Raw genomic sequence first — 27,096 nt, forward strand, 5'->3', positions numbered from 1 at the left:
TTATATGAGACACTGACTTCTGGTGATTTGCTATTCATAGATCATCTCCTACTCACTGAGGGTTACAAATTAATTTGTTCATTAATAGTCACATATGCCATTCAGATAGAATCAGAAGTGTACAGCACAGAAACAGACCCTTCGGTCCAACTCGTTCATGCCAACAGATATCTTAAATTATTCTAGTGCCATTTGCTAGCATTTAACCTATATCCCTCTAAACCCTTCCTATTCACTTGCCCATCCAGATGCCTTTTAAACATTACAATTGTACCAGCCTCCACCACTGCCTCTGGCAGCTCATTCCATACAGTGGACTATCCTTTGTGTGAAACAGTTGCCCCTAAAGTCCCTTTTAAATTTTTCCCCTCTCACCCTAAATCTATGCCCTCTAGCTCTGGACTTACCCCCAATCAAGGGAAAATACCTTGTCTATTTACCTTCTCCATGCCCCTTATAATTTTGTTAACCTCTATAAGGTCACCCCTCAGACTCTGATGCTCCAGGGAAAACAGCCCCAGCCTATTCAGGCTCGCTCTATAGCTCAAATCCTCCAAACTTGTTAACATCCTTTTAATTCTTTTCTGTAGGAGGGACACCAGAATTGCACACAATATTCCAAAAACGGCCTAACCAATGTCGTGTACAGTTGCAACATGACCTCCCAACTCCTATAGTCAATGCTCTGAAGGAAAGTATACCCAACACCTTCTTCAATATCCTATCTCCGAGACTCCACTTTCACGGAACTAAACCTGCACTCCAAGGTCTCTTTGATCAGCAACACTCCCCAGGATCTTACCATTAAGTGTATAAGTCCAGCCCAGATTTGACTTTCCAAAATGCAGCACCTCACATTTATCTAAATTAAACTCCATCTGCCACTCCTTAGCCCACTGTCCCTCTGATCAAGATTCCGTTTTACTGAGGTAATCTTTTTCCGCTGTCCATTACGCCTCCAATTTTGTTATCACCTGCAAACTTACTGACTATACCTATGTTCAGATCCAGATCCCTCATATAAATGACAAAAAGCAGTGCACCCAGCAGATGACATTATCTTTTCAGAAAAATCTCAACCCATTATATTTATCCAAAGTTATTTTAATAAAAATGAACTCACCTTTTCAGTATTTTCTTGTAGGGTGTTCTTAATTTCATCCCTTTGCAACTTAATACTCTCCAGCATTGCTTGAAGATCATCATTCTGCTTTGCAATGGCTGCTTTTTCATTTTTGAGTTGCTGAAGCCTCTCGCTGAATTCCTTCTCCTGAATTTCAGCTTTCTGTTCTTTGGAAATAGAAGCTCTCAGCTCTTGAATTACACCAAACAGCACATCTCGCTGAGATACTACATGGTGGAGTTCCTCAGTTTGTTTTTGTATCTAATAGAAACATTATCAATTACAGACAGAGCTGTGTTGACAGATGCATACATTTCTAAGTGTCTGTATATTTTCAGGAAGTTAGACAATACACTAGAAGATTTTGAATACTAACATGACTAAAATTCATAGAACATTCAAGAAGCCTTTCATAATAAATAGCATATTTGTCACTTGAATAATTAATAACTCACTTTCTCTGTAATTTCCTGTAGTGTGCTCTTCATTTCATTTCGTTCTTCTTTGACACACTGTACTGTCTCCTGGAGATTAACCTTTTCCTTTAGGATCAATGAATACTCAGCCTCAATTTGCTGGAGCCTTTGATTGAATTCATTCTCAATTTTTGCTCCTTGTTCTTTTGAAATAGAAGCTTTCAGTTCTTCAATTTCACCAAGCAACATATCACGTTGAGACATGACACGTTGCAGATCTTCAGTTTGTTCCTGCATCTGGTAGAAACATCAATTACAGACTACATTACAAAGATGCATACCTCAAGATTTTCCTCCACATATCATGAGGTTACACTGTTCACAATAGATGTTCTACAAAAATAAAAACCTGCATTTAAAAAGCTGAGCATACAAAAATACACGGTCATTGGATTAGTATTACAATTTAATAATTTCGGATATTGAAAATGAATAAACTGACCCTCTCAGATTTTTCTTGTAGTGCACTCTCCATTTCGTCCCTCTGTACAATGACATTCTCCAGCATCACCTGGAGATCATCCTTCTCCTTTATTACTGAAGAATTTTCATCCTTCAGTTGTTGGAGCTGCCAGTTGAGTTTCTCTTCTTGTATGTCTGCACTTGACTCTTTGGAAACCTGATCTCTAAGTTCTTTACTCTCAGCAGGCAGTACATCATGTTGAGGTATCATACAGTGCAGTTTCTCGCTTCCCTCTTGTATCTAATACGTTTAAAAATTACAAATTTATGCACTATTAAGAGCATAATTTAAGAATGTATTTTTAGATATATTCATAGGGCAGTACTGTACAAAGCAAATGTTATATTTCTGTACAGGCTGGTCAATTTGTACTCTTGTGCTGGCAAAATTCAGATGATTTTACTTTCTCAGCAAAATCTGGTCAACCATATTTATTTCAAGCTCTTAAAAACATTAACTCACCATTTCAGTTTTTCCTTGCAGGGCTCTCTTCATTGCATCCTTTTCTATTTTGACAGTTTCCAGAATGGTCTGGAGATCTTCCTTCTCCTTCATTAAGGTGGATTTCTCATCCTGGAGTTGTTGGAGACGCTGGCTGAATAATTGTTCTTGCAATTCTGTGTCTTGCTTACTGGAATCATGAACCTCAAGTTCTTGGTTCTCACTCTTAATATCACGTTGAGAGGCTAACATTTGGAGTTCTTTAGTTAGTGCTTGTACCTGTTGAAAGCATTTAAATTTAATCTGGGATAGGTACTCCTCTTTTTCATGAAGTTATCACTTGTTTATGTAACAGCCCACCTCAATGGTAATATTATACATCTTAATTTGCATCGCACAGCTCCTGTGTTTAAAATTCAGGAAACATGCCTATGCAGCGACTTATACAACTTCTAATTGCTTCTAATTTAAGTAAAAGTATATTTTTATAGACTTTGATTTTAAGGTCAAACTGGACGACTTAAAATTACAGTATAAATCTTTTCTGCACACACTGGTTCAATTACTTATGTAATCTAAGCTTCAGTTGAAAACAGCATTTGGGTACCAACGTGCAACACAGAAGATTGAACTGTATGTGTTTTTCATAATAAGTTAAACCAATTAATAGGATCTGTAGAGGTAACTGTTTCTCTATCAACTATTCTCTTTATACAAAATTCAAAACACAATTACCAATAGCTTCTGTGGAATATATCCAGGTTTGTACTTCCAAACATATTTATACCTTCTCCATGGCCATCCTCAGAACAATACCCGACTTTTCCAGTCTTGGTTAACCTGTAGCTGGAACTCTTTCAAGCATTGAGCCCATAAAATTCAAAGGCAACCAATTATTCCCTCTTTGGCAGTGGCAGGAAGGATAAATAGTCGGGCACAGCTGAAAAACTTGCCTCCTTCTTGCCACCTCAGCTATCAAGTTCTAGGTACAAATGTCCAAGGATGAAAATCTTAATTTGCTAAAGCCCTTGAAAAAAATAAAACTGTCAGCCATTTAAGGGCATCAACCTGCTGCTGGCTCGATTATCTGCTTTCCTGGTAAGCAAGGTGGCCTGAGGAGGGGAAACCAAGGCTACCTGTCTGCCAAGTTTTGGCAAGGCCTCCACTTGACCCACTCAGATTGATAGTTACCTTCATGCCCTGCCCTTCCCTTCCCCTCACCTCATCTTTGCCCTGTGGTTACCTCATCTCACCCCCAAAATTGGCCAGCAGCTCCAGGTGAAGTGGAGCTTCTCATCTAATCAAGGGCCTCACCAGTGAAGTGTGCTAGAGAGCACTTAAGCACCTAATTCATTACTGATTTGAAAAGGTTTTAGATGGTGGATGTGGAGAGTTTACCACCCCTTAAAGCATCTGTCCCTACACTTAAATATAAAGAGCACTAAGTCCCAATCTACCGATTCAATGGAGTCCTGGTTAGTCTTCCCCAACTACACTCTCTAAACCAGAGGTCAGTCAAAACTTTGCCTCCCACAATTTGTCTTGCACTGAGTCTTGTTCACTTATCAGTTTTGTGCCAAATGACTTACATTGGATTCCAGTCCAGCAAAATTCAGACATAAAATTTCTTATTAGTCCTAAAATTCCCGGTGGTCCTTCTCCATTTCTAGTTCCCTCCAGTCTAAACACTTCAATGCTGACATTTGGTGCACCTCCTACCCCAATTTTGATCCTTCTACCACTGGTGGCTGTGTTTCCAGTTGCCTTGGCTCTACGGTTAAGAATTCCCACCCTCTCCCCACCTTGTATCCTTTAAGTCAATCCTTAAAATGATCCAACATCTCATGGGTTGGTGTCTTATTTTGTTATATAATGCTTCTGTGAAGTGCCTTGTGTTGCTTTAATTCGCTCATCCATTATTGCAGTCTAGCATTCGTTTCTATTCATTCATTGGATGTGGACATTGCTGGAAGGGCAAGTACTTGTTGCCCATCTCTAACTGTCCTTTAGGTGGTGAGATGCTTTCATGAACTGAATCCATTTGCTGTAGGTAGACTCAGAATTCCTTTAGAAAAGGGGTTCCAGGATTTTGTCCTCGCGACCCTAAAGGACCAACAGTATATTTCTGGATGGTGAGTGGATTGGAGGGGGATCTTTCAGGTGGTAGTGTTTCTGTGTATCTGCTGCCCTTGTTCTTCTAGGTGGAAGGATCACAGGTTTGGAAAGGACTACAGAAAGGTCCTTGTTGAATTTCTGCAGTACATCTCAAATACAATACACTGCTGCTACTGTCAGTCAGTGTGTTTGTGGTTGTGATGCCAATTAAGTAGGCTGCTTCTTCTGGATGGTGTCACATTTCTTGACTGTTGTTGAAGCTGCACACATCCAGGCAAGTGGGAGTAGTTCATCGCATTCCTGATTTGTGTCTGGTGGACAGACTTTTCGGGAGGCAGGAAGGGAGTTACTCATAGCAGGATTCATGGCCTCTGACCTGCTCTTGTAATCACTGCAGTTACATGGCTAGCTCAGTTAAATTTCTGGTCAATGATAACCTCAAGGCTGTTGACAGTAAGGGGTTCAGTGATGGCAATGCCATTGATGTTAAGCACTGGTGGTTACATTCTCTTTTTGAAGGTAGTCATTGCCTGGCACAGGTGTTACTTGGAATTTGCCTACCCAAACCTGATATTGTCCAGGTCTTGTTGCCTTTGGGCATATACTGTATTGGAGGAGTCATGACTGATGCTGAACATTGCACAGAGAACATCCCCATGCCTGATTTGATGTTGGAGGGAAGGTCATTAATAAAGCAGCGGATGATGATTGGGTCAAGGACACTCTCTGAAGAATATCTGGATGCCAAACCAGTACCACAGATTCAATAATCTGAAAATCCTCTTTGCTCAAAATGTCTATGCATTTTAATTTTGCTAAAAAAAACTAAATGCACATTTTTGATTTTGTTAAAAAAAAAATCAAATACTTCATTAACTGATCTAAAGTTTTAAACACTCCCCAAAAGTGATATCAACATGACCTTTATGCATCATGGTCATCCAAACAGAAGACTAAATAGCCACACCTCAAACTTTGAGTATTTGTATTGTGAAACACATTAGGAAACTTTATCGTGAAGTTGTTCAAATAAACTAACCTTTTGATGAGAGTTGGATTGTGACACTGTCAGTTCTTCATTGGTTTTCATTAAAACCTCCAATTTGATCATTAGCTCTTCTTTTTCCTCTTTAAGTAGTTTAATCTCTTCTGAAGATTTAGAATATTTATCATCTATAGAAAGGAGAAAAGTTGTAGCAAACTACATGACCAAATAAAATGCAAATACCTATACCATGCACACACTCAATTATAACAATTGCACAAAGTTAAACAAAGAACAGTTAATCTGGTTTTGAACAGAGGGCAAGATCATGTTGCAAAACAAAAAAGTGACAATATTAATCTGAAGACAACAGAGAATTAGGAGTTCAGGTTGGTTCTTGGAAGCTAAGTTATACCAATTCACAATCTGAAAACATTCCTGGATGAAGTAGTATTTGCTGTGGATAAAAGGGGAACTAGAAGTTGGATTTAGATTTTCTTTTCCAGAAGACATTTGACATGGTGCTGCATCAAAGTGTATTGTGGAAAAGGTCACTGTATGGTGCTAATATATTGACAAGCATGGAATATTGGCTGGCTGGCAGGAAATAGAATAAGCAATGGATGATTCATTTTCATGGTGGCAAAATTTTTTCTTCTATTGTCTCATGTGATGTGGACATCACTGGCAAGGCCAGTATTTTTTGTCCATCACCAATTATTTGTAAAAGATGAGCCATTTCATTTCAGAAGCCAGTTAAGTGTCAACTATTACACATGCCAGATCAGGTGAAGATTATTGATGTTTCTTCCATGAAGTATATTAGTGAATCTGATGAGTTGACAAATGGTTTCATGGTCTTGATTACACTTTAAACTCCAGATTAATTAATTGAATTCAAATTTCACCAGCTATCATAGAAGGATTCAAACCCATGCTCTCGAGCTATTAGTCTGGGTTTCTGCATTACAATCGACATTACAGAACAATACCACCATGCCACTGCCTCCCATTTAATGAGTGAAATACCATAGTTATCAATGTTGATTACAATATATATAAAAATGACTTGAACAAAAGGACCAAACATATGGTTGCTGAATTTCCCAATGACAAATAGATCATAGGGAGCTGTGATGACGACGTAGGGAGGTTACAAAGGGATATGGATAGGTTAAACAATTGGGTAAAGGTATCGTCAGTGGGAGAACGTGAAACTATCCACTTTGACAGGAAGAATAAAAGAAAAAGCATATTGTAGAAAAAGTGGTCAGAGAGATTGCAGATGGATCTGGGTTTTCTAGTACATGAATCCCAACAGGTTAGCAAGTAGCTACAGCAGGCAGTTAGGAAGACTAATAGAATGCTAACACTTCTTGCAAGGGAAACTGAATGCACAAGTGGAAGGCTCTGCTTCAGTTATACAGAACATTGGTGAGACATCTGGAATACTGAGTATTGGTCACTTTATTTAAAGGCCTGATGTCAATGTCAAATAAACAGTTCAAACTGTGTATACTATAGACTAATACCTGGATTGAAAAGTGTGGCAGTGGAAAAGCACATCCGGTCAGGCAGCGTCTGAGGAGCAGGACAGTCAAAATTTTGAACATAATCTCTTTTTCAAGAGCTTATGCTCGAAATGTCAACTCTCCTGCTCCTTGGATGCTGCCTGACCGGATGTGCTTTTCCAGTGCCACACTTTTTGAATCTGATCTCCAGCATCTGCAGTCCTCACTTTCTCCTAATACCTGGATTAAGCAGGTTGACTTACATTCTTAGCCTGTCCAAATATTCCACGTATCTGCTAGCATTTACAAGAAGTGACTTGACTGAAACATACAAGATCCTGAGGCATCTTTATGGGGTGGATGCAGAAATAATGCTTCCTCTTCAGAGGATCTAGAACTTGGGAAGAGTTAATGCTTAAAAATAAGGGGCTGTTTATTTAACATTGAGATATAGAGAAATCTTCTCTCAGCAGGTCATGAATCTTTGGAACTCTTTCTCTAGGGGAAACAGAGTCCTGGAATATTTTTAATGCACAGATAGGTAAATACTTAACCTTGATAACTTTTCATCCCCTTGCTTTAAGTGGGAACACTAGTTATTCAGATCAATTACCCTATTGAATGGTGAAGGGGACTGGAGGGGTAGAATGGGCTATATCTGCACCTAATTAATGTTTCCATGGCTCTCATTTCATCCACAGGAAGCCTACTTCCACTTAAACGTGAATGAAAGAATATTAAAAAAAAAACAATGCAAGCAGCTGTTATGTAAATAACAGAATTTAGTGTGCAATGAGTTGAATTTCTGTGCTTTTGTTGTCAGGTAGAAAAAAGGAAAACAGAAACTGGAATGGGTCCAGAGTGTTAATTTTGATTTGAACAGTCCTTAGTCAAAAGTTTTTCACAGTCCTAATACTTTTGAACTGCACAATGCTTATATGAAGAACATGTTTCTAAGAAAAGGAATATACTGCTTGGAAGTGCGTTAACAATAGTTTCAATCAAGATATTCAAGAAGGCAGCATATGATTGTTTGAAAAGAAACAGTGTGCAGGGTCACAAGGAAAAGAAAATGTTGGTCATAACACTCATTTAGAGAGCTGCTGCAAACAAGATGGGATAAATTGTGAAGGAGCAAAAATGGCCTTTAATAGAGTGATATGTACTTATCAGATATAGGAGCTTAAAGAGAGTTTAAGGGTTACTGCGGATTATATCTGCCATAAATGCTGCTGGCTGCGAATCTTATCAGATCGAATGGATCGGTTGGAAAGACAGTTAGAAGCGATGAGGAATTTGCAACAGCAACAATGTGCAATGTATGGCAGTTAAAGGAAGGAGGGAAAGTCTCAGATACAGTCACATAGATGGGTTAACTCCAGGAAAGGTAAGAGGTGGCAGCTAGTGCAGGAGTCTTTTGTGGATATACCCATTTCAAACTAGGCCTATTCAAATGGTTCCGATCCTCTAGGAAATACCAAAATGATGAAACTTAGATGCACCTGTAATGCAGGAATGGAGAACTGAAGTCTAATTTTAATTCAACATTGTTTGCTTAACATCCTATTAATCATTTCCCTGTTTATTTTGATCTAATTTGCAGTGTAAATTGTAACTCAAGTTGCTTAAAATAAATTATGATAACCATGGTGTAGTCATAACCATTCCCATCAGGCTCTACCTAACAAATCTAATTTAAGACTGATTCAGTTAGTATTGTTGTAGGTTTATAACACTTGTTCCCTGAAGGCTCACAATCGAGTATACACTCAAGTGAAGGCACTTAAACTGTAACTATCTGCCTTTTGCAGTGTGAACCTGTGTCAAAAGAAGCAGAAACATTGACCTGACAACACTGACTCAGAACCAAGTACTGTGCAGATCAGAAAAGTCAGTCAATCACTCAGCAACAAACTCAATGTCTTTCACTAGCCACTCAAACGAGTGACCTTCCTGGATTCAGCCAATTCCTGATTTATTAAGTTCATAAACTTCAATGTGTTAACTAAAAAGAATTAAGCGATTAGTTTTAACAAAAATAATTCTGATCATGACTTAAAGGAAAACACAATTTTAAAAAGTAGCATTCATAACAGCCTAGAGTTCAAGAAAAATGTCCCCATCTCACCAATTTCCTTCTGTTTTATAAGCTCCTGCTTCAATTGTTGTTCCTGCTCTTTAATTTGTCTTTCTTTGTCTTCAATACCTTGCTGAAACTGTGCACACTTAGCCTTCTCTTCTTCGAGCCTTACGGAGTACAGATCTAATTCGTTTTTGAGATTCTCCAAACTACACTTCATTTCATCCTGTGGAAAACACAGAAACCAACAACTAATGATTTAAGAAATTCACTTCTGAAGAAAATGCTGTGGAATAAATAGCTGTTTGTGATGGTTCTCTTACACTGACAGTTTGTAATGTGACATGAATGGTATTTATATTACCCTATCAATATGAATTTAGCACTGATCTTTTATAATCAGTGTTGACTGACCTTTGATTTATGAATGATTGGCTGTATAAGTTAATTTGAATAATATTTAGCATATATTGGAACCTTGAATCTCATTCCTGGAGTCCTATGGTCAAAATGCTGCTAACTAGAAGAGATTTTAATACCTTGACTTGCATGACCAGCAGAAGGAAGAAAATTGAAGCATCAACTCAACTTAAGAAAGCTCAAAAACAATAGCCAAAAATGGAGCTATACCATTTAACAATGGAGTTCACAAAAAGAGGGGATAACAAAGTTAGGTAATTATCCAAACGACATGGGTGGAGAGTGTTTTGTTCAGATAATCGAATGCCAGATAACACAGTTGCGATCTTATCCAGATTATCCAAAATTCAGATAATCGAATGCTGGATAATCGAGGTTCCTCTGTAATGGGTATGTCTTTATTTAAGGCCATTTCCTCAGCATCAGAATATGCTTGTTCAAACAACTAAAAGGACTCTAGAAAGACTTCAGATTTCCTGCCAATGAGCAAACATTAAAATACCTCCGGATTAATCGTTGACCATTAATAAGCAAACTAATAATCATTTTTTCTACCTGTTGTAAAGTTTTGATCTTCTCCTGATGATCCTGTTCTGACTGGACACTAGCAAGAACTTCCTGGAGTTTGTTCCTATCCTGGACAATGGATAACAACTCTCCACGCAAGTTCTCAAGTTGTTTAACATCATCTTCTCTGCACTCCGACAAAGTATCCCTTTCGGAAGTAACACCATTAAGTTCTTCGGTCAGCTGCTGAACCTAGATTTAATTTTGAAGAAATAACTATTAGCTTTTACTGTACAATAATTCACCAACACTTCACTAAGTTCAGTTCCACAAAAACTCTACAGTGTAGACTACCATACCAACAGGCTAGTCAACCTTTAGTTCCATTGTTTTCATCAGCATCTTTCCTCGAGTATTTGTGATTGTTTTTTGTATTTCTCTTCCTTTATCTCTGGAGTTTCTACAATTATTTGGACAATTTAGTGCTTTCCAGTGTGAAAACAGATACAAGATATTTGTTCAAAGAAGTTTCTCCCAGTTCCTGTTAACACAGTATATTGGCAAGAAAACAATGGAAATGGCACAATTGAAAGCTATTTAAAATTTGCCTGATCAACAATAATTGCACTTCAGTGGTCTCTTGGATGTTTTGATGATGTGACAGGTGATAAACAAGCATAAGATGTTCATAATGCAAATAATGGCATAAATTCCATGTATTCTTTAACATAGTTATTGCACCTTCATTACCTGTTTTGCTAATTCATCTACTTTTTCAGGCAATGATTTATATTGGGATAATAGAGATACTTCTTCCTGAAGACTATTCTTTTCTTTTTCTGATTTATCCAACCGTTGTTTAAGATCAGCCATGCTCTTTTCCAAATGAAAACGATCCAATAAATCTAGGTTTAAGAGTGGTGGTAAAATGATTGTCAGTTTCAAAAGTACAATAGTAAAAATAGTCAAAATCTTATATACATGAACGTCAACATTAATCATTGAGAACATTACAGCACATTACAGGCCCTTTGACCCCCGATGTTGCGCTGACCTGTGGAACCAATCTGAAAGCCATCTCTCCTCCACTATTAGAGTCTACTATTGTTCAGACAGAGCATTCTACACCCCTACTACGGAGTAAAAAAAAAAACTACCACTAATATCTAACTTATATCTATCACCCCTCAAATTTAAAGCTATGTCCCCTCGTGCTGGCCATCACCAAAGGAAAAAGGCTCTCACTGTCCACCCTACCTAACCCTCTGTCTTCTATAACTTAAGTCACCTCTCTACCACCTTCTCTCTCAAAAAAAAAGTCCCTCAGCCTTTCCTCGTAAGACCTTCCCACTATGCCAGGCAACATCCGAGTAAATCTCCTCTGAAACCTTTCCACAGCTTCCACATCTTTCCTATAATGCGGTGACCAGAACTGTATGCAATACTCCAAATGGAGCCTCACCAGAGTTTTGCACAGCTGCAGCATGACCCCATGGCTCCGAAACTCAATCCCTTTACCAATAAAAGCTAACACACCTGATGCCTTCTTAACAACCCTATCAACTTGGGTAGCAAATTTCAGGGATCTACGTATATGGGCACAGATTTCTTTGCTCATCTACACTACCAAGAATCTTACCATTTGCCCAGTACTCTGCATTCCAGTTGCTCCTTCCAAATGGAATCTCCTCACAATTTTCAGCATTAAAGTGCATTTGCCACCTCTCGGCACTGCAGCTTATTTATGTCCCTCTGTAACCTGCAACATCTTTCGGCACTATCCACAACTCCATCAACCTTGGTGTCATCCGCAAATTTACTAACCCATGCTTCTACGCCCTCATCTAGGTCATTTATAAAAATGACAAACAGTGGCCCCAAAACAAATCCTTCGATACACCGCTAGTAACTGAATTCCAGGATGAATATTTCCCATCAACCACCACCCTCTGTCTTCTTTCAGCTAGCTAATTTCTGATCCAAACTGCTAAATCACCCTCAATTCCATGCCTCTATTTTGTGCAAAAGCCTACCATAGGGAACACCTTACTGAAATTGACATACACCAAATCAACTGCTTTATCCTCTTCCACCTATTTGGTCACCATCTCAAAGAACTCAATAAAAGGTTTGTGAGGCACGACCTTCCCGTTACAAAGTTGTGTTGACTATCCTTAAATCAACTTATTTCTCTCTAGATGATTATAAATCCTCTCTCTTTTCCAACATTTTACCCACAACTGAAGTAAAGCTCACAGGTCTATAATTCCCAGGGTTGTCCCTACTCCCCTACTTGAAAAAGGGGACAACATTTGCTATTCTCCAGTCTTCTGGCACTATTCCTGTAGACAATGATGACATAAAGATCAAAGTCAGAGGCTCTGCAATCTCCTTGCTGGCTTCCCAGAGAATCTAAGGATAAATTCCATCTGGCCCGGGGGGGGACCTATCTATTGTCACACTTTCCAGAATTGCTAACACCTTCTCCTGGTGAACATCAATCCCATCTAATTTAGTAGCCTGTATCTCAGTATTCTCCTTGACAACATTGTGTTTTTCCAGTGTAAATACTGATGAAAAATACTCAATTAGTGCTCCCCTTATCTCCTCGGGCTTCACGCACAACTTTCACTACTATCCTTGATTGACTAGAGAAAGATTAGGGAACAGGAGAATCGACGTTTCGGGCATTAGCCCTTCTTCAGGAATCCTGAAGAAAGGCTAATGCCCGAAACATCGATTCTCCTGTTCCCTAGATGCTGCCTGACCTGCTGCGCTTCTCCAGCAACACATTTCCATCTCTGATCTCCAGCATCTGCAGACCTCATTTTCTCTCTCTAGAGAAAGATTAGGGCCATTCTTTTATTCGATATACCTATAAAGCGCCCTTGAAGGGTTGTCCTTGATTCTACCTGCCAACGACTTCTTGTGTCCCCTCCTGGCTCTTCTTAGCTCTCTCTTTAGGTCTTTCCTGGTTAACTTGTAACTCTCAAGCGCCCTAACTGAGCCTTCATGTCTTATCCTAACATAAGCCTCCCTCTTCCTCTCGACAAGAGATTCAACTTCTTTCATAAACCATGGCTCCCTCGCTTGACCACTTCCGCCCTGCCTGACAGATACATACTTATCAAGGACATGCAGTAGCTGTTCCTTGCATAAGGTCCACATTTAAATTGCGCCCATCCCCTCCAGTTATTCAAATGCAGGAAGATTAGCCTATAAATATTACCTTCTCCTTGCCTGATAGACCATAATATATTTGAAATGATCTGGTTTCAGGGTTTTTTTTGGGGAATTCTCACCTTTACTGACAAAAATCTACATATTCAGATAGGATTGGTTCAGCACGACAAGCACAATTCTTCTATTTTCCGCTGGATGCGGGCTTCCTCTATCTACACTCTGAGAGTCTGCAGATTCTACAGGACATGGCATACACTCTTGCATTAAGACCTGATATCCTAAATGAATATTTGGAAACTTTAAAAATAATCCAGGATATGAACACTCAATTTTTGTGTTATTAAGTGGAGGTAAAATGTAACTCCATAAGGGGCTCAAACATGAGGATGCTAAATTCTAAAAATAAATTTGCTATGAAATTAGTAGTTTCAGTACAAAATAATATAGACTTCATTCTTTCATTGCAAAGTATTTTCTTAATGTTTTCATTGCAGCTTTTGTGACTTATTACTTTTGCCACTTGTCCAGCACTACCCTGAAAAGGTTTGACAACATTTTCCCAAATAAATGAGATTGCCTTATTGATACCGATCACCAAAAGCACTCCATCAGTTTTCAATGAAGTGTGAAGAGCTAAAAGGAAAGCATTCCTGCTGCATTAGCTCTCAAATTTCTACTCCCTCAGCAAAATAGCAACAGAAGAGTATACTCTAGTTTATAGCCAAAGACACCGATCAAATACCATGCAACACATGTGCATTGTCAAGGCACTCCACAGAAGAGATAGGCCAAGAGTATGGTGTAGGTAGACATGCAAAAGAACAATCAAGTTTTTATTACAATAAAAAGGTTTCAAAAACTATCCATCATGTTAGTTATCAAAAAGGAGTCAAGTGGGAGCACTTGTTTACTAGACCATTAAAATTGAGTTAGGGTCTTACGATTGGCATAGAACTTTGATTTAAATATTGAAACAAGGCTCAGGCTTGCTTCAAGCAGGAATGATGGCCCAAGAAAACTCAAGTTACTACGGAATCTCACAGAGCTAAAGTCTTGGAGGTGCAAAGCATCCTTCATTTACTATGCCAGACATATTAAGATTAACAGCATTAGTCAATCATTTAAAAAGTCTTATTATATACAAGATAGCAATTTTACTTTGTCTTATTCAGAGAAATACAAGTAAACAAACTTTTTTGTCATCAAGAAAAAAGTTGCAATACAAAGTGGAAGAACCAGATACTAAAATATCCTCATTCCATTTAGCTTTGGGACAATAATTAAAGAAGGGAAAAATAACTATGAGTGCTAAAGTCATGCAATGTTCTCAGTGTCATAGAGTTATGCAGCACAGAAACAAACCCCTTGGTCCAACCCATCCGTGCCGACCAGATATCCTAAAGTGATCTAGTCCCATTTGCCAGCATGCGGCCAAATCACTAAGCCCTTCCTATTCATCCATCCATCCAGATACCTTTTAAATGTTGTAATTGTACCAACCTCTACCACCACCTCATGCAGCTTGTGCCATACACGCATCACCCACTGCATGAAAAAAATTGACCCTCTGGTCCCTCTTAAATCTTTCCCCTCTCACTGTAAACCTATGCCCTCCAGTTTTGAACCCCCTAACCTGGGATAAAGATCTTGGCTATTCACCCTATCCGTGTCCCTTATGATTTTATAAACCTCGAAAAGAAAATTCTCTCAGCCTCCGACCTTCCAGGGAAAATAGCCCCAGCCTAACCAGCCTGTCCTCTTAGCTCAATCCTCCAATCCCAGCAACATCCTTGTAAATCTTTTCTGAACGCTTTCAAGTTTAACAACATCTTTCCGATAGCAGGGAGACCAAAACTTAACACTATATTCTGCAAGTGGCCTCACTACATATATCCTGTACAGCTACAATATGATTTCCTAACTCCTATATTCAATGCACTGACCAATAAAGGCAAGAGGTGGGAACTAGGGAACAAAAATATAAAAATTACATTCTGCTTTTTAAAAAACAAAAATATTGTATCCAGGAAATCAGACCTTGATTCTCATCCAGTTTAAAAGATGAAATGCTTAATGTGAGGACATAATACGATCCCTTAAGTGTGAACTATAATATTATAGGAATGTACCTTTTGGGACTTTTCCATCCAGAAGAGACATTAGCTTGGTATTTTCATTGAAAACAAAATTTAATTCTTTCTGTAAATCAGATTGCATTTCTTTGTAGCGTGACCGTTCAGCATCTAGCTGGCTGCTGTATGATTGGACATCGTTTTCCATTCTTTGATAGTCCACTCTCATTTTATTCTCCAGTTCATATAGGAAAGTTAAAAAAGATCACTATAATACTGTACTTCTATTAGATCAATATTACAGTTTCAAAGTATCAAAATGTCAAAAAATTCAAATTTTAGTCGTTTAGCAACCAACTGCAAAATGTAAAGATTAATTACCATTGTGTATTTTACTCAACAAAACATTATTGAATCCTTTCTAAATGTATTTTTTGTGTGTTGGTAGAAAAGGTTTTGCATCAAGCCCATCATTAGTAGCCAATACAAGTATTGATAGAATTGCTACATGGTCTTTTCTCTTTGGGACGAACGTGATGCATAGCTATAAACTAAAGTAACACGGGAGCATCATTTTAATGGATGTATTCTGCCCGCATTATATCTGGAACAGGTCTGAGGATATGTTGGTGATGTGTGAACCTCTACAATGGGCACTCCACAAATTGAACAAAAATGGTATCCATTAAAAAACCTCAAATAGTTTAAATCAGCAATTTAAATTATTGACCTTTATGCAAAGATAAACAAGACTCTGCAGGAATGTGCCACACTGGGGAAGGTAACTAAAAAGTCAGTAAAGCAGAGTTCTGGCTCTACTGCCACCAACTTGTTCAGTTCCTTTCTAGCTTAGGAACGCCGATAGGCTCAGGTTTTCCACTAACTAGGTAAATTGTGTTTTAGTCTGATCCATTGAATTTCAATTATGTTTCAGTTCAATGCAGTGTGTGGAACAGATCGAGGGCCAAGAATAGATAGAAATAACTGAGCGGAGTAGATTTTAAAATTGCGCCACTGTGAAATGTAAAACATTAATGCATTTGATCATTTTTTAAACTTGTTGTGCGCTCTCTTCTACGATTATAGTAAATGCAATATTTATGAGCAATCAATTAAGATAAGAAAGGGGTATGCCTGTCTTCTTGAAACATGCCATGTTACTAAAAAGGTTAAAAACCATTAGCCTACATCATCATAACCATTCTTTTCCAACTCCCTTTCTCCTTTCACTTTCCTCAGATATTTAAATTGTGACAGAGTTCAGAGTGCATGAGGCAACTAGGATAAAATAACACCCAAACAATATCTCTCCGACGTAGTTTGTCTACTTTCTCCCTTGGCTACTGTAAAATTTTGGAACTGTCCCAGAGAGGTATGTTATGTAACATGTGCAATGGAAATGAATAGCATCAATTCCTATACCAGCAATTAACAAAGTTAAGATTCTGTATTCAAAACTATCATTACCATTTCTTCCTTAAGCTCCAGATTTTCACTTCTGAGAAGGGAAGACTCTTTCTTTGCATCACGAGTTACAACCTCTGCATCTTTCAGTGATTGTTGCAACTGCTTGATCTGGAATGTAAAAAGTAGAAAACACAATTGAAGAAAAAAGAAATCATCCATTTCCTATTAAACCTTATAAAAACACATGCAAATGGTTACCTTTACACATTCAAATGGAGGCAGCAATGGCCTAGTGGTATTATCACTGGACTGTTATTCCAGAGAGCCAAGAAATGTTCTGGGGACCTGGGTTTTAATCCAACTACGGCAGATGATGGAATTTGAATTCAATAAGAACATAAATCTGGAATTAAGAGCCTAATGAGGACTCTTCATTATCATCTGATGACAACCGTGAATCCATTGTTGATTGTTGGAAAAACCCATCTGGTTTATTTATGACTTTTATGGAAGGAAACTGCCATCTGGTCTGGCTTACATGTAACTCCAGTCCCACAGCAATGTGGTTGACTCTTACAGCCCTCTGGGCAATGAATGCTGGCTTAGCCAGAGATGCCCTCATCCAGTGAATAAATAATTTAAAAATTACATTTAAAAAACACACATGTCCACTGTATGATTTAATAAAGGCAGAGGCCAAATGTAAATCAAAATTTTTATGCTTTCCTTGCCTAACAAAAATGTTAATAGATCACAAAAATCATGTTAAATTTATTTTACAAATCAATAAACTCCAACCCGAACATCTCAGGACTCACACTAGCTGTTTAACTTGTTTCAACTGTGAAACAAAGACATTCTGCTCCTGTTCTTCAGTAATGCTTCAGAACTCGGAACTCTGAAGGAGGGTCACTCAACCCGAAACGATAACTCTGATTTCTCTCCAGACCAACTGAGATTTTCCAGCAGTTTCTGTTTTTATTTCTGATTTCCAGCATCTGCAGTTGTAGAGTCATAGAGATGTACAGCATGGAAACAGACCCTTCGGTCCAACCCGTGCATGCCGACCCGATATCCCAACCCAATCTAGTCCCACCTGCCAGCATCCGGCCCATATCTCTCCAAACCCTTCCTATTCATATACCCATCCAAGTGTCTCTTAAATATTGCAATTGTACCAGCCACCACCATATCCTCTGGCAGCTCATTCCATACACATACCACCCTCTGCGTGAAAACGTTGCCCCTTAGGTCTCTTTTATATCTTTCCCCTCTCACCCTACACCTATGCCCTCTAGTTCTGGATTCCCTGACCCCAGGGAAAAGACTTTGTCTATTTATCCTATCCATGCCCCTCATAATTTTGTAAATCTCTAAGTCATCCCTCAGCATCCAATGGTCCAGCGAAACAAACCCCAGCCTGTTCAGCCTCTCCCTGTAGCTCAGATCCTCCAACCCTGGCAACATCCTTGTAAATCTTTTCTGAACCCTTTCAAGTTTCACAACATCTTTCCGATAGAAAGGAGACCAGAATTGCACGCAGTATTCCAACAGTGGCCTAACCAATGTCCTGTACAGCCTCAACATGACCTCCCAACTCCTGTACTCAATACTCTGATCAATAAAGGAAAGCATACCAAACGCCACCTTCACTATCCTATCTACCTGCGACTCCACTCTCAAGGAGCTATGAACCTGCACTCCAAGATCTTTGTTCAGCAACACTCCCTCGGGCCTTACTATTAAGTGTATAAGTCCTGCAAAGGTTTGCTTTCCCAAAATGCAGCACCTCGCATTTATCTGAATTAAACTCCATCTGACAAGTTCTTTTGGGTTTTTTTTTCCTGAATCCCCATGCCTGCTTTGCTCAGATTATGCCATTGTACTTTCTAAAAAAGAACGTTCTGGTATTAATCAAACACACTTGACTCTAATGCCCACTTAAAGTAGAACATTTAAATACAAAATCACTTACCTCAAGCTCCTGGTCAGTACTCTCAGAATTGCGAACCAGCATCTTGATCATCTCATTTTCATGCTGTTCCTGTTCCTGCAAATGGCCAAGACAGATTATATTAAAAATGGTTGCTGTACCTAGCCTTTGTTGAACTGGCACTTGGCACGGACATGAAATCTGAAAACATGGTAGCATCTATATGCACCCTGATGGTATCTAGATGTACATCACCACCACTTCTCTCAAATCCTCCACTGTGTGGACACTAGATGTATCCTCCAATTAAATATTGGCAAGATCAAAGTCACTGCTTTCAATCCTCACCATAAACTTTGTTCCCTAACATAATTCTCTCAGGTTGTAAGGTTGCTCACTGAGCTGGTAGATTTCTTCATCACCACGCTAGGTAACATCATGAGTGAGCCTCCGATGAAGCGGTGGTGTTCTGTCCCGCTTGCTACTTAAGTGCTTGGTCTGTTGTGGTCGGTTGTAACACTTCCAGTTCTTTTTCTCAGAGGTTGGTAAATGGGGTCCAAATTGACGTGTTTGTTAACGAAGCTCTGGTTTGAATGCCAGGCCTTGAGGAATTCCCTTGCGGGTCTTTGTTTATCCTGCCCCAGGATGGATGTATTGTCCCAGTTGAACTGGTGTCCCTCTTCATTTATGTATATGGATACTAGTGATAGTTGGTCATGTCTTTTGGTGGCTCGTTGGTGCTTAAGTGTCCTGATGGCTACATTCCTTTCAGTCTGTCCAACATAATGCTTGTTGCAGCCCTTGCAGGGTATTTTGTATATGACATTCATTCTAATGGTTGTTGGTACAGGGTCCTTTAAATTCATCAGTTGTTGTTTCAGTGTGCTGGTCGTTTGTGGGCTACCATGATGTCTAGGGGCTACCATGATGTCTAGGGGCTAGAGTAGTCTGGTTGTCATTTCTGAGATGTCTTTAACGTATGGCAGGGTGGCTAGAGTCTGAGCGTGTTGTGTCTTCTGGTTTAGGTCTGCACTTATTGAGTACCTGCTGTTCCTAAATATGTTGTATAGCTGTTTTTCTGGCTTCTCGTAGTTCCTGGGTGCTGCAGCGTGTTGTGGCTTGTTTAAATAATGCCTGGATGCAGCTCTGTTTGTGGGTATTGGGATGATTGCTCCGGTAGTTGAGTATCTGGTCAGTGTGTGGGGGTTTCCTGTAGACGCTAGTCTGCAGCTCTCCATTGGCTTTTCATTCTACTGTGATGTCTGGGAAGGGGATTTTATACTAGTAAGGACAATATTTAAGTGTTGTGGGTTTCTTCTAATTTGTTGCGTTTCACGATGAAAAAGCTGTCATCCACATTCCGGACCTGAAGTTTGGGCTGGGTCAGGGGAAGGGCTGTTCATTTTAATCTTTGCATAACTGCTTCTGTTAAGGGTCCCGATATTGGTGATCCCATAGACGTCCCATTGATTTGTTTGTCGATCTGATTATGTTACCTAGCATGGTGATGAAACATCAGCAAACAAACTTATAACCTGAGCTACAAATCTTCTCCAAAATCGCAAACATCATTCCATCTTCAACAGCTGAATTACAAACTGGTCATTTACAATATTGGCATGATATTAATCTGGAGATGCCAAGGTGAGTCATTTCTGGTCTAACATTGGCTAAAACAGAAACCGACTGGACAATCTTTTTCAGAAACCCATTATACCCAGCACTGATAATTCTAGTCTTGACTATTCCAATGCTCTCCTGGCCAAAAGCTCATCTTTTGCACTGCATAAGCTTGAACATATCAGATCCTTGCTGCCAACATTCTACATCACACCAAGTCCAATTCACACAACACCAGTGTTTGCCAACTTAATATTCTCATCTTTGCTTTCAAGTTCTTTCATGGCCTCTCTCCTTCACTCAGAGAAGCTTCACTCAGAGTCAAAACCGCTCCTTTATGAGATCACTCCTTAAAACTTAAATGAAGCCATTGGTCACCTGCCCTAATATCACGTGCTGTGGTTTAGTATCATATTTTGTTTCCAAATGTGCATGTGAACTTTGCAAGAATGTTTTAAAAATGAAGGGGGAAAAATAAATAAATCAAAACATCAGATGAAAATCACCACCCAGGTGAAGCACAGAGTTAAAAGGATGGCGCTTTCACAATCCAGAGATTTTCAACTGTTCCACCATTTTAGGTATTGGGTGGAGTATTCAATATGCGATGCAGCAATGTACATTCGACCCTGGCTAAAAAATTCAAAGCTAAAGCAAGGAAAGTTTAACCAAAACTGAAATTGAACTGTTGCAATTTAAAAAAAAAACGGATAATTAAGCAAGCCTTCTTGACTGGGGTTTGCTAATTACCTCTTACAAGAACTCATATGCTAATGCAAGCTAAATATTTCTAAAATTCATTTCAACTATTTAATGTACCTTTCCTTCTTTTTCTGCTTCTTTTTCCAAAAACTCAAATTCCTCAATTTCTCGTCTCTCTTTCAATTCTTCAATCCCTTCTCTCAGTTTTTCTAGTTCTTTGATTTCCTTTTTTTGTTTCTCATTCTCCATTTGGAAGAACTTTGCTTTCTCCAGTCTTTCTTTCAATTCTTCAATTTCTTCTTTCTGTTTATCATTCTCCATTTTTAAGCTTTCTGCATCAAACTGGAAAGCAGACATAAACATTCTTTTAGGAAAAAAAAAATGACAGTTTTGCAATGTGTTGACAGAATAAATCTTACATACCAGTTTTGAATAAAGTAGCTCACAAATCTCAATACTATCCTGTAGTTGTTTCTCAACGTGGCTTGCATATTCCTGAAACATCAGGGTAAGCAATTAAAATTAAACAGTAAAAGAAAAGTATGCACTTTCACAACTGAAACCAGAAAGGCTTTTAAAAAGAGATAGAATCCTACAGCTTCAAGTGTCCTTGCCCATTTCAAGCAGCTAATCAGATTATAGACTAAGGGTATGGAACAAAACGTCATCCCTTCATCATAGCATGAGGTGGAAATAGAGGGGTTCCAAGGTCAGGAAAGGAAAACAGGAGACATTGCAAAAGATTGAGAACTTTTCACCATCTGAGTGGGAGAAATACATTTTTTGAAAAAAAAAAGTGAGTTTTTAAAACTCAACAAAAGCTAAGAAAATGGATCTTCAAAGCTTAAAGGCAGCTTACAAACTAAACTATACTACTGACAAAAACACTTAAATGCTTAACCACCTGAGAAGAATACTTCTCATTTTCTTCCTAACCTTTAGCTCGTAAAAGACCAAACATTAACCAGGGGGGACAGTTTTAAATTCTACTACATGTAACGCTTCACACATTTCAGCTATGTCTCATTCTGACAGAAACAAATCATGATTCAGCAAATCATGATTCAGTAAATTCCAGTAACAGCATGATGGAATTCTCTCCGGTTGCTTGGATGAATGGAACTCCATAACACAAGCAGTTCAACACCACACAAGACAACTCTTCAGTTCTTAAGATTCATATCGGACTCAAAACATTTATGGTTTTCCCTCTCTCCAGAGATGCTGCCAGAACTGTCGAGTTTCTAATTTGTTAACTTAGAATCATACAGTAGAGAAGGGGCCCTTTTCCCCATCAAGAAACCACTCTCCATCCCTTATCCCATAGTCTTGAATTTTATAATTGTTCAAAAATTACTTGGATGAATACTTGAAAGGTTGCAAGGTTCCCTCCTTCAACTACCCTCCAGATAATGCAATCCAGATTTCTGTGCGAAACAAACATTCCTCAAACCTCTGCTATTCACCTTAAAATTATGCCCATTTGTTAGTGACCCTTCAGCTGCAGTGTACAGCTGCTTCCTTTTCACGCTGTCGATATTATACACCTGAGTCAGGGTGCTCTGTGGTGCAGAGGTGTTGCTCCAGGAGACCCAGGTTCAAATCCCACCTGTTCCAGAGGTGGGTAGGAACACCTTAATCACGTTCCATCTTTTAGAGCCTTCTAGTCTCCAAAGAAAACCACCACAGTTTACCTCGTATCTCTATATTAAGAAAGTTGCCATCCTAGGCAACATTATAGTGAAGCTCTTCTAGGTCCTCCCCAGTGCAGTGACCAGAACGATATACTGTACTACAGCTGTGGCCTAACCAAAATCTGTAGAGTTTCAAAATAACCTCCCTGCTCTTGTAACCTATACCACAATTTTTAAAGGCAAGCATTCTGCACACACTCTCTCTATTAGCCTGTCCTGTCACCTTCAGAGATCTGTGGACAAGCACCCCACTCAATTTGTCCCTCTGAGCCTCTTCATGTCCTGCCAGAGTATTCTCTTGTCTTGTTACTTCTTCCAAAGTGCATTACTTGTACTTGGGACTCCTGTCTAACTTATTTTTGGTACAATGTTAAAAATCTCACAACACCAGGTTATAGTCCAACAGGTTTATTTGGAAATACAAGCTTTTGGGGCGCTGCTCCTTCGTCAGGTAGCTAGTGGAACAGGATCATAGCACACACAATTTATAGCTATAAATTATGTCCTATGATCCTGCTCCACTAGCTACCTGACAAAGGAGCAGAGCTCTGAAAGCTGGTACTTCCACTTAAAACTATTGGACTATAACCTGATGTTGTGAGATTTTTAAATTTTGTCCACCTCAGTCCAACACCAGCACCTCCACATTTTGATACAACGACCACTGTGGGTCACTGTTTGCAATCTCTGTGGACCGTTTTTCACTCTTCTGCCAAATTAAAGACACTTAACCTCTGCTTTGTTTTGTAACCAACTTATATCCATTTTGCTACTTCTCCAAATTTCACTTGATTTTACTACATGTCACCTATGAAATGCCTTTTAAAAATCCAGTTATGTTACATTCACAGAATTAATTGTAGATACTATTTCTTAAAAAGTTCACCAAGTTGGGAAACCATAGCTTTGCCTTTCAAGATTCAACTCAACAATTGTTCTGTTTCAGGTTTCTATGTTTCTCTATACATCTCTGAATGAAATTTCCGCTATTTATTTCTAATACTGACATTAAGTCAATTCTGGTTCCCTCAACTTGCCCCACTTCACTCATTAATTGTGGAAACAGTAGTTTTCAAATCTTTAGCATTATTTTCGGAGTGTGGATACAATCCATACAGATAGAATATTTGGCCCCAGGTTTGACGTTAATCAAACACCTCCCCCTTTTCTATCTTAAATGCCTTTTTATCTAATCTTGTAACATCACATTCATACTGGGAACAAACCTGTTGAACACCATGGCAAATTAAATGTCATTTCCTGCTCGTCTGAGCCAATATACCTATTTGTGACACTACCTTGATCTTTATTCTGCTATTTGCCTATACAATACTTGCATTCTATTAACAGATAAATTAATTTTCTAGTTCTTGCCTTCCTAACTACATTTTCTAAAAACTTTAACCTCATGTTCTCTTTAACCTCATCTCCTTTACAAAGTACATTTAAGCCTTTTCTTCAATTTTAATTTTATTCTAGCTTTACCAAAAATATATACTTCTTCTGAACAGCAAGATGCCAATGGTGCAGAGTCTTATTGAACTGGAGAGAGATCAGAGAATGGGACAGTATTTACACCAAGCACCAATGACTTGCAGTATTCTTAACTATCTTGAACAGGCACCAAACACCACAGAAGTGGTACAAAAAGTAACAGAGGTACAAACAGAACTGTGAATGTAGCTGAAGGGATTGGAGGAGATAGTAGAAGTGGAGGAGGAAATATAGTACTGAGTACAACCCTTAGGCACAATGAATGCAAATGAACAAACATTGTGCTAACTTTTAGAATATTTTTAAAAAGTGCCTTTTTATACTTGTCAGTAGAGATAATATTAGTTTTGAAGAGCATAACACATCTTGGCTGCAGGCATCAAGTGAGAGGAATGGTCATTTTCAGATTGTGGATAATGTAGCCAACAATTTTCAATCCTTCTATGCTATCCCAAAAGCATGCCATTAACTCCAGCTGTGAAGTAGTAACTATGGTTGCACCCTAAATTCTTTTTCCCACATAAATCTATCCTTACAGCTTCAGTTTCATTTCAATGGGCAGACTGCTTATAACTAAAAATTTGTATGGTGTACGTAGAACTCATTTTACACAGTTTGCCTGAATAATACGTAAAATTTTGTTCATGGTGACCCAGTAATCAAAACAGATGGTTAACATCTTTCCTCAAATCAGCATCAAATAGCTTTCCTCACTTGATAGAAGATGCATGGGATTAAAAATCACTGTTTTCACAGAATCAATGGGGAATTTACTGAAGGTCTCAATAGGATTTACAGTCACTAACCTTTTCCTTTTTTATTTCTTTTTCTCTCTCTTCTGTTAGGGTTTCAAGTTCTTTTTCCAGTTCAGAAATCCTTTGTTCCAATTCATCCTTTGAAGATACATCATACAGCAAACTGCATAATAAATTGAATATCTCTGAAATAATGGCACTTTTTGTAAGGTATCAATGAAAGCTGATGGAGAATTAGTGAAACCATAATTTACCACACTTAACTCGCAAGATAATTCCAAGTTAAAAACCCAAATGCATTTTTTCATTACATTTTGAAGATTCATTTCATTTACATTATGTGTCTCCAGATTTTGGAATTTAAAGGTTAATTCAACGTTTTTTCTCAAAAATAAAAAGATAACTAGTAATGAAACTCAGACATCTTCTGCCATTCTACAAGAATCATAGATATTTTCAGGTCCACAGCAAGATAATGGGAAGCCATGGTTGAACTGGTCCTGTGGCAAAAATAGTTCGGGAACAAGCAAGGCATCTGTCTGATTGGGAACAAGACGACAAAAAAAGCCTCAAAAGGTATAGGAATAGATTCACTGGGGTAGGTTCATTAAAGGAAGGAATGAGCCCATCTCAATCTTGTCAAGTGGTTCGTACTGATGATAAACCAGAGCTTTTCCCGGTGGCATCCCCATGTCAGAACACTGAATAGTTTGTCAACAAAATTCAAGTACACAAATCAATAAATAATAATGGAAGAAAGAGCTCTGAAACATGCTGCAGTTGGGGAAGGTCATGCTTGAAAAGATGCCACTGTTCCTAATAGGAGCCACACACCCGAGTATCACTCCAAAAGCAGACAATATTATGGAGTGAACTGTTTCCATCTTTCCATCTGCTGAAGGGAGATTAAATTGTTCATGCCTCCAGTCATACAAGCAATCACTATAATCGGACAGTCCTTGCAAACTTTCAGCCAATGAATTGTGCATTCAAATATAAATAGGCAAGTGGTTTATTATATTTTACTTTGTGTCGTAGGAATTGGTGATAATAATCTATTTTTAAAAAGTCCATTCAAAGAAAAATAAATTTGAGAAACACTGGCCTAAACCACATTGCTGATGGGCAGCTCAGCAGTAAGATCAGACTGAAAGTTTGACGTGTATGTATAAAACCTGGCATCAACATGGAAGTAATACAGTTGTGTACAGTCTCTTCTTGCAAATTTTGAGTCCCTACTGAAATGCTGTATACCATTAAGAACAGAAAAAGCACATTTGTTAACATAATGATCACTAATCTAGAAAACAACCGCTTTACTGTCCACAACACAAACATGCCTTACCTACTACAGTTAGTGTTTACTCTGCTTTGTTCATTAAAGTAAAGAGAATCTTCAAATGGAGGTATCTGGAAACCACAACTTCCACCTCTTTTTGTTGTGATTGAACTATTACACTCTGAGATAATTTTAGATGTCCAAGCACTGTCCACATCAAAAGGGTCATCTTCATTGTCATCTGGTTCCAAACAAAAAAATACATCTCAGAAATAAATTTTTTTTAGTATTTGTTGGAACATCTGGGTAAATTCAGACTCCTTAACAGAAATAATGCTACAGGATTGCTCTCAGAGCTATAAGCTAGATTAATGCAGGATGTGGCAAAGGATAAAGACAGTAAGAAAGAACGAGGGGAGCATTGAGGCATATTAAATAGTTTGAGTGGATTGATTTACATGGATATATGTTGTTAAATAGGGAACACAATGAATAACCTGAAGCTTTCCTTATGAGATTATGTTGCACGCAGAATTGGTAAACACAAAACTAAGCCAAAAGCACTGAGAAGCAAAATAAAGATAGGGAAAACACCAACAGTTTAGGAATCACCAAATATAATGATTAGATTGGAACTTAATACTTAAACAATGGAAACATGAGGGAATCAAATTCAAACAATTATGGCAACAAAATGATCAGGGATAAATAATTACCCAGTTTGGATAGGATCCACTTAGGACGCTGTGGAAATTAAGGTGGAGACAGCAGTAGCTGAGAGAATAATCCCTGCATATATGGAGATGCTAAAGACATTTGATAAAGTACCACATAAA

The 27,096-nt window shown here is 38.5% G+C and overlaps 1 protein-coding gene across 2 annotated transcripts in view; it reads right to left on the reverse strand.

Moving 5' to 3' along the window:
- The window catches only part of cenpe (centromere protein E), a 108,244-nt gene that overhangs the window by 43,820 nt on the left and 37,328 nt on the right, over positions 1–27,096 (reverse strand). Inside the window, exons 15-29 of one of the 2 annotated variants that reach the window (XM_043720253.1) lie at positions 26,327–26,501; positions 25,033–25,144; positions 21,462–21,533; positions 21,156–21,380; positions 18,759–18,833; positions 16,844–16,951; positions 15,434–15,611; positions 10,872–11,026; positions 10,170–10,373; positions 9,243–9,420; positions 5,658–5,791; positions 2,525–2,782; positions 2,042–2,302; positions 1,579–1,836; positions 1,124–1,384 (exon numbers count right to left, since the gene is read on the reverse strand). In XM_043720253.1, the coding sequence (XP_043576188.1) occupies positions 1,124–1,384; positions 1,579–1,836; positions 2,042–2,302; positions 2,525–2,782; positions 5,658–5,791; positions 9,243–9,420; positions 10,170–10,373; positions 10,872–11,026; positions 15,434–15,611; positions 16,844–16,951; positions 18,759–18,833; positions 21,156–21,380; positions 21,462–21,533; positions 25,033–25,144; positions 26,327–26,501 (2,654 nt within the window). The remainder of the gene's footprint in view (positions 1–1,123; positions 1,385–1,578; positions 1,837–2,041; positions 2,303–2,524; positions 2,783–5,657; positions 5,792–9,242; positions 9,421–10,169; positions 10,374–10,871; positions 11,027–15,433; positions 15,612–16,843; positions 16,952–18,758; positions 18,834–21,155; positions 21,381–21,461; positions 21,534–25,032; positions 25,145–26,326; positions 26,502–27,096) is intronic. The other variant, XM_043720261.1, reaches the window with a different exon arrangement.

The sequence above is a fragment of the Chiloscyllium plagiosum genome, chromosome 2, assembly GCF_004010195.1.
Source record: "Chiloscyllium plagiosum isolate BGI_BamShark_2017 chromosome 2, ASM401019v2, whole genome shotgun sequence".
NCBI classification, from domain to species: Eukaryota; Metazoa; Chordata; class Chondrichthyes; order Orectolobiformes; family Hemiscylliidae; genus Chiloscyllium; species Chiloscyllium plagiosum.